The sequence below is a fragment of the Mesocricetus auratus genome, unplaced genomic scaffold (assembly GCF_017639785.1).
Source record: "Mesocricetus auratus isolate SY011 unplaced genomic scaffold, BCM_Maur_2.0 Super-Scaffold_100025, whole genome shotgun sequence".
Classification (NCBI taxonomy): domain Eukaryota; kingdom Metazoa; phylum Chordata; class Mammalia; order Rodentia; family Cricetidae; genus Mesocricetus; species Mesocricetus auratus.
In genome coordinates, this window is record NW_024429206.1 from 6,782,701 (window position 1) to 6,799,465 (window position 16,765).

General features: G+C 42.8%; 1 protein-coding gene across 1 annotated transcript; it reads left to right on the top strand.

The window, feature by feature from the left end:
- Positions 1-801: 801 nt before the first annotated feature.
- Positions 802-11,078, top strand: LOC101825945 (phospholipase A2, minor isoenzyme-like). The gene is made up of 4 exons (XM_040731629.1): positions 802-883; positions 8,526-8,772; positions 9,589-9,713; positions 10,972-11,078. The coding sequence occupies exons 1-4, from the start codon at positions 802-804 to the stop codon at positions 11,076-11,078; spliced, it is 561 nt and encodes a 186-aa protein (XP_040587563.1).
- Positions 11,079-16,765: the final 5,687 nt, after the last annotated feature.

The following is a 16,765-nucleotide window of genomic DNA, read 5'->3' on the forward strand; positions in this document are numbered from 1 at the left end:
CAACAGCCCATGGAAGACAGTCTTAGTGACTCAGAGTGGGAAGATTTGGCGGAAGAGGCAACTAAATATCATGGTCCAGACTACCCTCCATTAGCAGAACATCTTATATACCTCCTCCAACAGTCCCCTCTCTGCCTTGCCCATTTTTAAACCCTCAAAAAGAGCTACAGGACAAATTCAGTATCTTAAAGAGCAGATTTGATTAGAAACAGAACATCAAGACCTGATTACCCAGCTAGAGAGTTTGAAAACAGGCAAGTTCACCAACACCTCTCAGAAAGGTGTTTCCAAGTCACCTCTCGGGGGGGGGGGGCTGCCCTTAAGACACCTCTTACCCACCAACATCAGACAGAGTCAGAGAATATTACTGCTTTTCCAGTAACTGAGACAACAGATGCACAAGGCACTGCCTGGCGACATCACACCGAGTTTGATTTCAATGTAATTAAAGAAGTCAAAACCGCAGTCTCTCAATACAGAGCTACAGCTCATTATACCACTGACATCATAGAATCTGTGGCAAACAATTAGCTTACTCCATCTGACTGGTACACTTTAACTAGAGCAACCTTGGCAGGGGGAGATGGAGATTATCTTTTATGGAAGTCAGAACTTTGAGAAGCTTGTAAAGAAACTGCAAAAAGAATTTCCTAGGCAGGTAATAACTGGAATGCAGATATGTTAATGGGGGAAGAAAATTATGAGGCAGAGGATGTTCAAATGCGATATGAACCTGGACTATTTGCCCAATTTCAAACAGCTGCCACCAGAGCCTGGAAGAGACTACCTGCTAAAGGGGACATGAGCTCTTCCCTTACAAAGATCAAACAAGGGCCCGACGAGCCTTTTTCAGACTTTATCCATCACTTTCTAACAGCAGCAGGTAGGATTTTTGGAAATGCTGATTCAGGCACCCACTTTGTTAAACAATTGACTTTTGAAAATGTTAATTCTGCCTGCCAAGTAGCTATTCAGCCATATGTTAAAAAAAACAAAACAAAAACCAAACCTTTCTGGCTACATTCTCCTCTGTGCTGAGATAGGCACAGCTTATCATCAAGGACTCGCCAAGGCAGCTTATGCAAGGCACTACTGTTAGACAGTTCTTGTCTAATCAGGGCAGAAACAAATGTTTTAGTTGCAGTGAGTCAGGCCATTTTTCAAAAAACTGCCCACAAAACTCAAAGACTGTTTTTTTTTTACTATACCTTTACATAAGGATGATCAAAAATGCTTTGCTTTTAGTCTTCTTTCTCCAAATTTTCAAGCACCATACGCCGGTGTCAACAGTATGTTCTCCCCCAAGGCATGGCCAATAGTTCCACATTTTGTCAATCTTTTGTAGCATCTGCTATCCAAGCAGTTAGGGACTCATGGCCACAGATGTATATTATACACTATATGGATGATATCCTTTTAGCAGGACAAAAAGGGGAAGAAGTGTTATTTTGTTATAAAGAGTTATGTGATGCTCTAACAAAAAGGAGATTACAGATAGCACCATAAAAAGTACAACTCAAAGATCCCTATACTTATTTAGGTTTTCAAATGTTTGAAGATAAAAATTTATCTCAAAAAATTACTTTGAGATCAGACAGACTTCATACCCTTATGATTTTCAAAAATTACTGGGAGATATTAGTTGGCTACTACCTTATTTAAAAATTAGCAAAGATGAATTAAAAGCCCTTTATGACATTCTCCCTGGCAATTCAGATCTTACCTCATCAACTTTCACCTGAAGGCCGCAAAACAATAACTTTTGTAGAACAAGTCATACAATCTCAAACAGTTACTTTTCTTGGTTACAATCGCCCCTTGTGGTTTATTATTTGCAAAACAGATCAGTCTCCAACTGCAGTTTTTTTTGCAAACTGCTCCCATATTATAGGTCCATTTACCAGTCAGTCCAAAAAGGGAGCTAAATCCCTATTTTCAATTGGTCTCAGATATTATTCTTATAGGCAGAAAGCAGGTCAAGTCTGTGAGCCAAACCTCATTATTTAACCTAATACCAAGGAACAGGTTGATTGGCTTATGCAAACAACAGAAAGCTGGCCCATAGCCTTGGCCAGTTACATAGGAGACATAGATAACCACTATCCCCCTAATAAGCTAATTGATTTTGCCAATAGTCAGGAATTTATTTTTCCAAAAATATTCGCCTAGATCCTATACCAGGTGCATTAACTGTGTTTCCTGATGGCTCCTCCACGGGGATAGCTGCTTATGCTTGGAATGAAAAGATTACTAGTTTTCAAACTGGGACCTCATCTGCCCAATTAACAGAATTATATGCTGTCATAGCTGCCTTTACTGCCTTTCCAAATCAATTACTTATACTGATAGCGCCTATGTTGCTCATTCAGTACCACTTTTAGAGACTATAGGTCAAAATAAGAATATCTCTGAGACTGGTAATTTATTAAGAGAACTAACTTCTCTCATAAGAGTCAGAAAGTTTCCTTTCTTTATGGGGCACCTTCGTGCTCATTCGGGTCTACCCAGACCCTTATCCAGAGGCAATCATTTGGCAGACCAAGCAACCCATTGTCATCTGGTGCTGCCTGTTGATTCTGTCCAGGACACAGGCATTGAAGCAGCACCTAAAGGACATTACATCACCTTAATGCCCATACTTTACACCTCATGTATCATATTACTATAGAACAAGCTAGACATATAGTGAAAAACTGTTCAGAATGCATCCAATATTTACCTGTACCTCATTTGGGACTTAATCCTCCGGGACTTGTGCCCAATGCTCTCTGGCAAAAGGATGTTACCCATCTTACAGAATTTGGACATCTTAAGTATATTCATGTTAATATACATACATATAGTGGTTTTATCTTTACCTCTCTTCAAACTGGAGAAAGCACTAAACATGTAATCAGCCATTTGTTAGCTGCATTTTCTGTCATGGGCACTCCTCAACAAATCAAGACTGATATTGGGCCTGGATATAAAAGGGCCAATTTTATTTTGGTTTTATGAGACAGGGTTTCTCTGTATTGTTTTGGAGGCTGTCGGTCCAGCCCAGCCTCGAACTCACAGAGATCTGCCTGCCTCTGCCTCCCGAGTGCTGGGATTAAAGGTGTGCGCCACCACCGCCTGGCTACAAGTGCCAATTTTAAGACCTTCTGCAAACAATTAGCTATTAACCATGTCACTGGAGTTCCATATAATCCTCAAGGACAAGATATAGTAGAAAGAGCTAACCTTACACTTAAGCTAACTATTAATAAATTAAAAGAAGGAGCTTGGTATCTCACCAAAGGCATGCCAAGGAATATTCTGACACATGCTCTTTTCATTGTTAATTTTTAAAATTTGGATAATGATGGAAAATCTGCTGCCACATGGTTTTGGCACTCTGATACACAGAAAACCTTTGCCATAGTCATGTGGAAAGACCCCTTAGACAACACTTGGCATGGACCTGATGCAGTCCTAATATGGGGATGAGGATCAGTATGCATATACTCCAAAAAAATGAAATCTTCCAGATGGCTTCAGGAAAGATTAAACAAATAGATGATAACATAAATTCTCCTAGGAGGAATTGCTCCTCCTGAGAACTTTATTCCTTTCTGTTGTCAAGAAATGAAGGTCCATGCCATACTCAGGACTGTTCTCCTATTGGTCCCCCTTTCAGAAGAAGAACTTGAGAAACCTGCAGAGAATTGTTTGAACAGCCAGTTTGAAGTGCCTGGAGTGGAATTCTGCCTAACTTCTTCCCTTGTTAGGCCCCCTGCTTGGCTTATTAATTCTCCTATCACTAGGAACTTTTCTCTTTAACTGATGGCTTTCGTTAAGAGTCAGATATATGCTATCAAGATGCAGCCTATACAGGTGCACTATCACCGTCTTGACCAAATGGCCAAATGGGAGACAATTGTAATGAACCTTAATCACATACTACTTAAATTATGCAGCTATGAGATCACTTTGGTTCATCTCCTCCTTGGTGAGCTGGGCTGGTTAGCCAATGACAGACAACAGAGGAAGGACAGAGGGTGTCCCATCCTGATAGCCTCCTAAGACAGGAATGCTCATCATGAGATGTCATCTCCAATGATGGGTAGGGCTATTGCACATTCCTGATCTACAAGATCCTCTGATCTAAGACAGGCATGGCCCCCTCAAGGATATCCCAGCTTATGACCTTTTTACTTTATACAAAAAAGGGGGACCTGTGGAGGGCCCTAAATAAGGATAGCATAATAAAATCCATCTTAACATTCCTACTCTATTATTAGAGACTAACTCTTAGTTAAGTTTCTGCTTATCTTCCTGTATAGCACATTTTCAAGGCCTGCAGTCCAGACTCCCCCAGCTGCAGACTTGTGTCCTTGGAACACAGTCTGCCAAGAACTTCTGCTCCCCCGCCCTTCTGCTACCTGCCTTACTTAAGCCCTGTTGGTACTTTCAATAAATGAGATTTGATCAGAATCCTGTCTTGTCTCTGTCTCTTGTCCCCCCATTTTCACTCTCCCCTAGGGTCCCCGTTGACTGACCCCATGGACCTGGGCAATAACACCCTCCCGGGGGAGCATATGAGGGGTGGGATAGGGTGGTTGCTGAGGGGCATGGGAGGACAGGAGGGAGCCGAGAACTGGGACTGGTATGTAAAATAAGATTATTTTTAATGTAAATACAAATTATATAAAAATAAGCTGTACAGAGTAGGGTGATGGACTCCATTCAAATTCCTTTCTTTTTGCTCTGAAGACAAAAACAATGCCTGCGACACCTTCATCTGCAACTTTGGCCACCAGGCCCCCATCTGCTTCTCCAAGGCTCTGTACAACAGAGTAAAAAGTCATTCACTGTTAGTTTGTCACCTCACTACCTACACCATCCTTGCCTGCCTGGTTGTGCTCACCACACACTGTGCCCTCTAATAAAGCATGTATGAAAGAACTGGACTTTGGCGTCTGTATTCTCTGTCTACAGAACATAACTAGATCCTCAGAGAACATCATTCCCTCTAGCGCTGGAAGCTGAGGATTAATGGGAAAGACATTGCCATTGGGGGCGCACTTGAAAAGTAAGTGATGAGCCCAGCCATGCCTTTCATGTCACCACTCAGGGATGCAGAGACAGAAGAAAGCACATCTCTTGAGTATAAGCCAAACCTGGTTTAAAAAATGAGTTCCAGGACAGCCAGGACTATTACACAAGGAAACCCCATTTCAGAAAACAAGCACAGCAAAAGAAGAACTCAGCCTGAGATGCATAGGGTGGTAGAGGCAGACAGAAGGGGAAGGGGAGGGGAGAAATGAGGCAGGGATAGGGACAGAAAAGGTGGGGAGGGGAGGAAAGGGTAGGAAAGGGAAGACAGAGAGATAGGAGGAGAGGGAAGAGAGAAAGATACCTTGTCATGTGGGCACCAAAGGAACATCTTGGCCCTAGAAATACTGGACTCAGAGCACTTCTGCTGTGCACTCATTATAGGAGGGGTACAGGAAACCAAAGTGGACTGAAGGTTAGTGACCTGAAGACAGGATTATATCCTGGTGGCCTTTGAGTCTTCTCTGTGACTAAATACACACCACAGGACAATTGTTCCTCTAAAGTTCAAAGTATCCTAGGTTTTTACAACAAATAAAAGAGAACACATTGTCTTCTCTACCTTTCTCTATCACAGGACCCAACACGTGAAGCCAAATTAATCTCTGGTCAATCAGATTTAGGAAGAAGGTGTTTCCTTGGTTGGTTTAAGGCTACATCTCTCTTTTCCTTTAGTGAACAGCTGCCCACTCCTCTGCCTTTCCACACACACCCCATGCCCACTCCTGTCCCAAAGCCCCAGCCTTGTCTCTCCCCAGGTCAGGTCTGGTAAGGCACAGATGGACCTAGAGGCCCAATGCATAGGCCCAGTGACTGGTAGTAGCTGGATGTGGCTGCCCAGAGTCCCACTGGAAGGGCAGAGGGAGCTTGAACATGGAGACAACCAACTCAACTCACCCCCTACAAGGTCTTTATCCAGAGAAGAAGGTAGAAGTGGGGAAAAGGAGGTTCTGGGGTGCTAAGGGGAAGGGTACATGAGAGATGCCAAACACAATGTGAGAGGGCATTGGGCCATTTACTATGTTTCCCATATACTATGTGTGTGCTGAGAAGTAAACTCCAGTCCTCAGAAAGAGCAGAAAGTGCTCTTAAGTGCTGAGTCATCTCTCCAGCCCCTGTAGTGGTTGATGGTCAGCTTCACACACTGGGGAGATAGAACCTCAGCTGAAAGATTGCCTGCATTACGTTGGTCTGTGGGTACACTGTTGGGCATTTGCTGTCTTTTTTCTTAAAAAGAAAAATTTCACGTGAAGTCAGTTATATAGACCCAAGTTCAATTCCTGGAACCCATTTAAAGGTCGAAGGAGAGAAGGTGCTCCACAGAGTTGTCATCTGTCCTCCAATGTGCACACAAAACTCTATCTCAGTCTTGCTTTCTCTCTTTGTCTCTGTCTCTCTCTCACACACACGTTAATTAATCCATTAAAGATCGAATTTGTGACTGGATCTACCTGAAAGCCTGTGTCAGGTCTTGGAACAGACTTAGTGCTTAGTTTATAGAGTTAACATGGAGGTTTGTTGGGGCCAGCTACTCTTGCCTGGGACCACACATCACTGTCAGCATCCATCAGACCCAACACCAGCAGCAATGTCTATATCTTCTATGACCTCAAAGCCTCCATAGGGGAGGGACTTGGCACTTTGTCAGTCTCTTCATTTGAGCTGCTGTGGGATGTCGAGATAGCCCATTCTCTTTGTCTCTGTGACAGCATTGATTCAGGCTCTGCCAGCATCTACAGTCACTCTGCCAGCAGGACTGTGCACTGACTGGACACTGTCAGAACAGCTACAGGACTATAAAGACAGCAGCCACTCGAGTCCTCCCCTCACTCAATATGAAACTCCTTCTGCTGGTCACTCTGCTCACAGGTAGGACCCTTGTCCCCTCTGAGTGCCCCATCATCCCCCTTGTCATCAATGCAAAGATCCTTGCTGGTGACGCCTGAAATTCTGGTTTGCGATCCCATTGGGGTCTAATAGCCTCTGGGTTGGGGTTCCATGCTCACCCCCATGTGCACAACAGCTGGCATCTTTAGCCTCTAGGTCTGACCTCAGATGAGCATTTAGAAAAGTCGACTACATAATCTACCCAAGCAAAGAAAGCCCCTCTGCCTCTGACATATTGTACCCATTTCTCTGATCACAAGCTGCCCTGACAATTAGATTTTTCTTATCCTTTTGAAAATACCCACTTTCATTTTATGTGTATGAGTGTTTTGGCTCCATGTGTGTCTACGCACTGTGTGTGAGCAGTGCCTACAGAGGACAGAAGAGGGGTCTGATCTTCCAGAACTGTGAGCAGCCATGTGGATGCTGGAACCCAGCCTGGGTTCTACACAAGCTTCACAAGTGGTCCCAACTGCTGAGCTATCTCTCTAGGTATCATCATCATCATCATCATCACCACCACCACCTTTGTTGTTCTTGTTGTTGATGTGATCTTATAATGCAGCTGAGGATGCCTTCAAGTCAGCATTATAGCTCAGGCTTGCCTCAATATCCCAAGTGTGAGGATTACATACATGCCTGGCTTGTATGTGCAATTCCGTTTTTCTTTTTCCAATTTACAAGACAGGGTTTCTCTGTGTAGCCATGGGTGTCCTGGAACTCACTGCATAGATCATGCTGGCTTGGAATTCAGATGTCCATCTGCCTTTGTCTCCAGATAGCTGGGATTAACCAGTGTGTGATTCACTGTACCTGGCTTCTCCTTCATTTTAATGGTAACCAAGTATCCCCCGGCAAACTGAATCCTGGCTTATTTACCTATTCCTCAGCTGATGATGAGTCTATTATGTCAAATACAGATGTTACACATGATGATCTGACCATTAGCCTTGTACATGAGCCTTGTGTGGTCATACAACAGATTCCTTCTAATTCTCCAGTGTAAAACAATAAGCCTGTGTTGGCTGCTTCTTTGGCTCAAGGTCCCAGCTAGATCTGTGATGAATCCCACTGATGACTAAGGCTCGGGTTTCACCTAGGCTTGAGTAGGGGTGGGGCAGCTTTCTCACTCAAGAGATGGTTGGATTGTTGGGTAATTGAACTAAGAGGTCAGTATACATTGGTTGCTGACTGGAGGGTGCCCCTCCTCAACACAGGGACCACAGGGCAGCTCACAGTGTGGCAGCTGTCTGTCCTGACAGTGAGGAATGAGGAGGCAAGCAAGGTAAAAGACAATGTCTATAGAACTTAATTTCAGAGAGGTGGCCAGGATCGCTACCATGGTGTTCATTTATAATCCTATTGCTCAGGAAGCTGAGGCCAGAAGTTTGCTACAGACTCTGAAGCTAGCCTGGGTTACAGGGCAACTCTCTGTCTCTAATATGTGGACACCAACCTGCTCAGGCTTGGTGACTTGAGCTTGGTCTTCAAGACCTACACTGTAGAGGGAGAAAAGCAACTTCTCTGACCTCCTCACACAAAATCTATTCACTGTTCTCCAGATGCAGCAGCTGGTAGGAGTCAAGGAGGAAGCCAGCAGGCAGGCATCAGACCCCTGGTGAAGCCAAGTGGGACTGCTGGAGTGTGGAGTGTGCATTCTTGCACACAGATCAGGCGTCGGGCTCTGTTGCAGTTCTGTAATATGATCCAGTGCACCATCCCTGGGAGTCATCCCTTGATGGATTACAACGACTATGGCTGCTTCTGTGGCTTTGGAGGCTCAAACACTCCAGTGGATGAGTTAGACGGGTGAGTGATCCATCTCCTGGGAGACTGCAGAGTCTGTGTGGGGTGGGGACTGAGCACAAAGACAACATGTCATAAAGCAAGATCAGGAGACATGCGTGTTCCCCAAACATCATATGTTTGCTCATTTATTAGTTATTCATTTTTATTTGCTTGTTTCCAGCCAGGGGATTTCTGTGTAGCCTAGGTTTCCTGAATCTGTCTCTGGAGACCATGCTGGCCTTGAACTCAGAGATCTTCCAGCCTCTGCCTCCTGAGTGCTGGAATTAAAAGTCTGCACCACCACACCCAGCATGCATTTTCCCCCTCTTGTCATGTAAAAAATCTGTGCAAGAGGACTCTGTATCTAGTGGTCCTGGAAGGCAGAATGTGTGATATGTAAATAGTGGACAATGCTGTCCTCAGTTGCCAGACTTGGGCACAGTCAGCCATCACAGCCACAATCAAAGTGTCACACTTGGCTTTGAAAAGTCATCACAACTTCTGAATACATAATTTCACTGATCCTGCAGTTTTGTTAAAAATCACTTTTTTTGAGGCAGAGTCTCACTTCTGTATCTTTGGCTGGTCTCAAACTCAGAGATGCATCTTCCTCTGCTTCCCAAGTCCTGGGATTAAAGGCCAGCGCCGACCACACTCTACAGAAGATGATTTCAATAAACATAAGCTTAATACAAATCTAATATTCTCGAGCCTGGGGATGATTACTTCTGGAACATTATTGTTAAGTCATCCTCACATGTTTGAGAAGGAGTGCAAGTGAGAACTGACCTCGTGTGTGTCCATGCTCCTCCCTCATCTGTTCCTTCCTCTCTCCAGGTGCTGCCAGATGCACGACAACTGCTATGGTCAGGCCCAGGATCTGGAAAGCTGCAGATTCCTAGACAACCCCTACACCACCTCCTACTCATACTCCTGCTCCGGGAATGAGGTCATCTGCAGTGGTAGGGTTACCCTTTGGGGACTCTGGATTCTGCTTGGACCTGGAAGGGGCAGGGAATTAACAAGGGTCACCATTTAGTGGCCATTTCCCCGATCTTGTTTGACATCACACCCACATTATCAGGTAGACACTAAAATATAGATGAGCTCACTGACGAGGAAGATGAACAAGGCTGGCCCACTTGCTCAAGGTCACCCAGCTTGGAAGTGATGGCATTTGGTACTAGAACACAGATCTACATCATTCCAAGGCTGCTTTTTAAAAAAACATCTAGAGATTTTATGTATTTCTGGGGAGGGATGCCTGTGCCACAGCACAGGTGTGGATGCCTGAGGACAGTGTGCAGGAGTCTGTTCTCTTCTTCAACCATGTGAGTCCTGGGGATTAAATTAGGGTTCATACTTGGCAGCATGTGCCTTTATTACCTGGGCCATCTTATCTGACCAAAGTCTCACCAAGTAGCTGCTGTGTTATCTGATTTCATATTTACTAAATGGTTGCAAGCTGCACAATTGGAATAAAGCAAAACACTGAACCAAACACCTATGCAGGGTAATATTTATCATTCTCATTTTACAGGTGAGGATTCAGTGGACTGAGAAAGTAGCTCAGTTCTAGAAGGCTTGCGTAGTGTGCACAGAGCCCCGAATTCTACCTCCAGAACCCATACATTGAGTATGGTGGTGCACACCTCAATCCCAGCACTGGGGAAGTGGAGGCAGGAGAATTGTGTTAAAGCATATGATTTTAGAAGTGGTAATTGATATTTGTAGTTTTCCTGGTTTTAGAATAAAAAACTCATGCTCATTTATTTTTATGTTTAGGAATGAGTTGGAATTCTCTGTCTTTCACTCTCTACCATGTCTTTAGAGGCTGGGTCTCTCACTAAACAGGACACTTACCTTTAGCTAATTTGACTGATCAACAAGTTGCAGGGATCTGTTCTTCCCACTTCTCAAAAGAGTTGCAGATGCCCAAACCACACTTTTCTCTTTACACAGGCTCTGTGCATCCTAGCACAGGGCCTCATACTTGGGTGGAAAACACTTCACCAACCTTGCCATCTAACCTGCTCCACAACAATGAATTTTGTATTATAAGTGTGTTCCAGCGATTTGGGCAACCCAATGACCCTTTGTGTGGTCTGTTTCTCAACCATCAGTCTGCACCGTTGGGAGGGCGACCAGTGTCTTTTGGTTATAAATTATATAGAGTAAGGTGATGGGCTCTACTCAACTTCCTTTCTTGTTTCTCTGCAGATAAAAACAATGCCTGTGAGGCCTTCATCTGCAGCTGTGACCAACAGGCCGCCATCTGCTTCTCCAAGTCTCCATACAACAAGGAGAACAAAGGCATTCACTGTTAGACTTGTCACCTCACTTACTGCCTACACTATCCCTGCCTGCCTTGTTGTGTTCACCATACACTGTGGCCTCTAATAAAGATGGAAAGAACTGGGCTTTGGTGATTGTATTTTCTGTCTACCAAAGATAACTAGATCCTCAGAGGACATCATTCCCTTTACCCCTGTAAGTTGAGGTTTAATGGGAAAGACATTTCATTAGGGAAATGGGATTTGAGCCCAGCCATGCATTTCCTCCCATAACTCTGGTAAAGAGAGGAAGAGGCATAGGCAGGCAGATCTCTTGAGTTTAAGGCAAGCCTGGTCTAAAAAGTGAGTACCAGACAGGCAGGGCTATTACAGAAACATTTTCTCAAAAAAGAAAAAAAAACATGAAGAAAAAGTCATCCTGAGATACATAGGAGCTAGAGTCAGACAGAATGGGAAGGGGAGTGGAGAGATGATTCAGGGACAGAGACAGGAAAGAATGAGAGGAATGGGGAGGGATGAGTTGACCCAGCCTCACAGAATACACCAACCAAGACAACAATTACCCTCATTTTCTCAAGGAACACCCAAAGATACCAGCGCCCATAGACAACAGGGAGCCATCTAGAGAACAACGAACCAGCTCCCCAGTCACACGACAAATAATTTTTCATTATAAGTTGTTTTTTAAGAATGTATCCCACATCATCCCAGTTCCCTACCATATGCCAACTAGATGTCTCTGCTCACCTTTCCTTTTTTATTTATTTTTAAATTTAAATTTAGATTAGAAACAAGTTTGCTTCACAAGTCAGTTCCAGTTCCTTCTCCCTCTCACTCCCCTCCTCCCGTGCCCTCCCCCTAACCCCCCAATATCCCCTCATTTCCCCAGGGAGGGTGAGGCCCTTCTTGGGGGTGTCCATAGTCTGTCATTTCATCCAGGGCAGGGCTCAGACCCTCCCCCCAAGAGTTCAGGGTGAGAGTGCATCTCACATTGTTGGATGGGAGTCCAAAGTCCATTTGTATACCCGGGATAAATACTGATCTACTGCCCAAGGCTCAATAAATTACCTAGGCCTCCTCACTGACACCCCCATTCAGGGGGTCTTGATCAGTCCCATGCTGGATTCCCAGGCATCAGCCTGGGATTCAAGAGTTAACCCTTGTCAGGTCAGCTGTTTCTGGGGGTTAAACCAGCCCAGTTAATCCCTTTGGTCATCAGTCCTCCCTCTCTGTTACTGGCTTTCTTGAGTTCAGCTCAGTGCTTAGCCGTGGGCGTCTGCCTCTTCTTCCATTAGCCATTGAATGAAGGTTCTGTTTCCAAGACTCTCTGGCCATGGGATTGTAGGCTGGCACTCCCCAGATGTATGTCTAATATCCATATATGAGAGAGTACATGCCATGTTTCTCTTTTTGTGACTGGGTTACCTCACTCAGGATGGTTTCTTCTAGTGTCATCCATTTGCCTGCAAATCTCAGGATTCCATTGGTTTTTTTCTGCTGAATAGTACTCCATTGTGTAAATGTACCACATTTTCTCTATTCACTCTTCGGTTGAGGGGCATCTAGGTTGCTTCCAAGTTCTGGCTATTACAAATAATGCTGCTATGAACATAGTGGAACAGACATCCTTGTTGTATGAATGGGCATCTTTTGGATATATGCCTAAGAGTGGAGTTGTTGGGTCTTGTGGTAGGTTTATTCTCATTTTTCTGAGGAATCTCCATACTGATTTCCAAAGTGTCTGTATGAGTTTGCACTCGCACCAGCAATGGAGGAGTGTTCCCCTTTCACCACATCCTCTCCAGCATAAATTGTTAGTGTTGATTTCAGCCATTCTGGCAGGAGTGAGATGGTATCTCAGAGTTGTTTTGATTTGCATTTCCCAGATGGCTAAGGATGTTGAGCACTTTCTCAAGTGCCTCTCAGCCATTTTAGACTCCTGTATTGAAAATTCTCTATTTAGTTCTGTAGCCCACTTTTTAATTGGATCCTTTGGTGTTTTGGAGACTTGCTTCTTGAGTTCTTTGTAAATTTTGGAGATCAACCCTCTGTCAGATATGGGGTTACTGAATATTTTTTTCCATTCTGTGGGCTGCCTTTTTGTCTTGCTGACTGTGTCCTTTGCCTTACAGAAGCTTCACAGTTTCAGAAGGTCCCATTTATTAATTGTTGATCTCACTGTCTGTGCTACTGGTGTTACGTTCAGGAAGCTGTCTCCTGTACCAATTCGTTCAAGGGTACCACTCACTTTCTCTTCTAAGAGGTTCAGTGTGGCTGGATTAATGTTGAGGTCTTTGATCCATTTGGACTTAAGTTTTGTACATGGTGATAGACATAGATCTATAAACATTCTTCTACATGCCAGCATCCAGTCATGCCAGCACCAATTGTTAAAGATGCTTTCTTTTTTCCATTGTATATTTTTAGCTTCTTTGTCAAAGATCAGATGTTCATACGTGTATGGGTTAATATCGGGGTGTTCAATTCAATTCCATTGGTCTACCTGTCTATTTTTGTGCCAATACCAAACTGTTTTCAGGATTACAGCTCTACAGTAGAGCTTGAGGTCAGGGATGGTGATGCTTCCAGATGTTGCATTGTTGAGTAAGGTTGTTTTGCCTATCCTGGGTCTTTTGTTTTTCCATACAAAACTGATTATTGTTCTTTCAAGGTCTGTGAAGAATTGTGCTGGGATTTTAATGGGGATTGCATTGAGTCTGTAGATTGCTTTTGGCAGGATTGCCATTTTTACTACATTGATCCTACCTATCCAAGAGCATGGGAGATCTTTCTATTTCCTGAGGGCTTCTTTAATTTCTTTCTTTAAATACTCAAAGTTCTTGCGATACAGGTCCTTCACTTGTTTGGTTAGCATTACCCCAAGATATTTTATGTTTTTGTGGCAATTGTAAAGGGTGATGTTTCTCTGATTTCTTTCTCAGTCCTTTTATGATCTGCATATAGATTTTCTTGAGTTGATCTTGTAGCCTGCCACTTTGGTAAAGGTGTTAATCAGCTGTAATAATTCCCTGGAAGAATTCTTTGGGTCATTTATGTAAACTATTATATCATCTGCAAACAGTGAAAGTTTGACCTCTTCCTTTCCAATTTGTATCCCCCTTTTGTTGTCGTATGGCTCTAGCTAGGACTTCAAGTACAATATTGAAAAGGTATTGAGAGAGTGGACAGCCTTGTCTTGTTCCTGATTTTAGTGGAATCGCGTTGAATTTCTGCCCATTTAGTTTGATGCTGGCTGTTAGTTTTATTATGTTTAGGTATGTTCCTGTTATCCCATATCCCATATCTCTCCAAGATCTTTATCATGAAGGGGTGTTGGATTTTGTCAAAGGCTTTTCAGCATCTAGTGAGATGATCATGTGATTTTGTTTTTCAGCTTGTCTATATGGTGGATTACATTGATGGATTTTTGTATGTTGAACCATCCCTGCATCCCTGGGATGAAACCTACTTGGTCGTGGTGAATGATTGTTTTAATGTGTTCTTGGATCCGATTTGCCAGTATTTTTATTGCTTATTTTTACATCAATGTTTATGAAGGATATTGGTCTGAAGTTCTCTTTCTTAGTTGTGTCTTTGTGTGGCTTGGGGATCAAGGTTATTGAGGCCTGGTAGAAAGAGTTTGGCAAAGACCCTCCTGCTTCTATTGCATGGAATACTTTGAGAAGAATTGGTATAAGCTGCTCTTTGAATGTCTGGTAGAATTCTCCACTGAGGCCATCTGGACCTGGGCTTTTTTTGGTTGGGAGACTTTTGATGACTGCTTCTATTTCCATAGGAGTTATAGGTCTATTTAAATTGATTATCTGTTCTTGATTTAATTTTGGCAAGTGATAGCTATCTAGGAAGTCGTCCATTTCCTTTAAATTTTCAAATTTTGTGGAGTACAGGTTTTCAAAGTATGACCTGATGATTCTCTGAATTTCCCCAGAGTCCGTTGTTATGTCCCCCTTTTCATTTCTGATTTTGTTAATTTGCATGTTCACACTCTGCTGTTTGGTAAGTTTGGACAAAGATTTGTCTATCTTGTTGATTTTCTCAAAGAACCAACTCTTCGTTGCATTGATTCTTTGTATTGATTTCAGCCCTTAATTTGATTATTTCCTGATGTTTACTCCTCCTGGGGAGTTTGATTCTTTGTGTTCCAGAGCTTTCAGCTGTGCTGTTAATTCTCTCATGTAACTATTCTCCAGTTTCTTCATGTGGGCACTTAGTGCTATGAACTTTGCTCGTAGCACTGCTTTCAAAGTATCCCATAGGTTTGGTTATGTTGTGTCTTCATTCTCATTGAATTCTAGGAAGTCTTTAATTTCTTTTTTTATTTCTTCTTTGACCCAGGAATGGTGCAATTGTGCATTATTCAATTTCCACGAGTTTGTAGGATTTCTGCAATATGTGTTGTTGTTGAATTCTAATTTTAACGCATGATGGTCTGATAAGATGCATGGAGTTATTCCAATTTTTTTGTACCTGCTGAGGTTTGATATGTTACCAAGTATGTGGTTGATTTTTGAGAAGGTTCCATGTGGTGGTGAGAAGAAGGTATATTCTTTTTTATGTGGATGGAATGTTCTATAGATGTCTGTTAATCCCAATTGGGTCATAATTTCTATTAGACCCTTTGCTTCTTTGTTGAATTTCTGTCTGGTATTCCTGTCTAGTGGTGAGAATTGGGTATTGAAGTCTCCCACTATAAGTGTGTGTGGCTTTATATGTGATTTGAATTTTAGTAATGTTTCTTTTATTAATGTGGATGGCTTTGTATTTGGGGCATAGATGTTCAGAATTAAAACTTCATCTTGGTGGATTTCTCCTGTGATAAGTATGTAATAACCTCCTTCATCTCTTTTGATTGATTTTATTTTAAAGTCTAATCTGTTAGATATTAGGATTGCTACCCCCACTTGTTTCTTGGGTCCATTTGATTGGAAAATCTTTTCCCAACCTTTAACTCCAAGGTAATGTCTGTCTTTGAGGCTGAGGTGTGTTTCTTGTATGCAGCAGAAGGATGGGTTCTGACTTCGAATCCATTCTGCTAGCCTGTGTCTTTTTATGGGTGAGTTAAGCCCATTAATATTGAGGGATATTAATGACCATTGATTGCTCATTCTTCTTTGATTTGGAATGGTTGTTGTTGTTGGAATTATGTGTGGAATCCCACCCCTTTTTTCTTTTGGCTGTTGGTAAAGTGGGATTATCTAATGCCTATGTTTTTCTGGTTGTAGTTAACTTCCTTGGGTTAGAGTTTTCCTTCCAGAAGTTTCTCTAGGGCTGGGTTAGTGGATATGTATTGCTTGAATCCAATTTTGTCATGGAATATCTTGCTTTCTTTTTCTATAGTGATTGAAAGCTTTGCCTGGTATAGTAGTCTGGGCTGGCATCCATGGTCTCTTAGTGTTGGTAGAATATCTATCCAGGACCTTCTGGCTTTCAGAGTTTCCATGGAGAAGTCAGGTGTAATTCTGATAGGTTTGCCTTTATATGTTACTTGGTTTTTTTCCTTAGCTGCTCTTAATATTCTTTCTTTATTCTGTATATTTGGGGTCTTGATTATTGTGTGGTGAGGGAACTTTTTTGTGGTTCATTCTATTTGGTGTTCTGTAAGCTTCTTGTACCTTCATTGGCATGTCTTTCTTTAAGTTGGGAAAGTTTACTTCTTTGATTTTGTTGAATATGTTTCCTGCCCCTTTGAGGTGATTTTC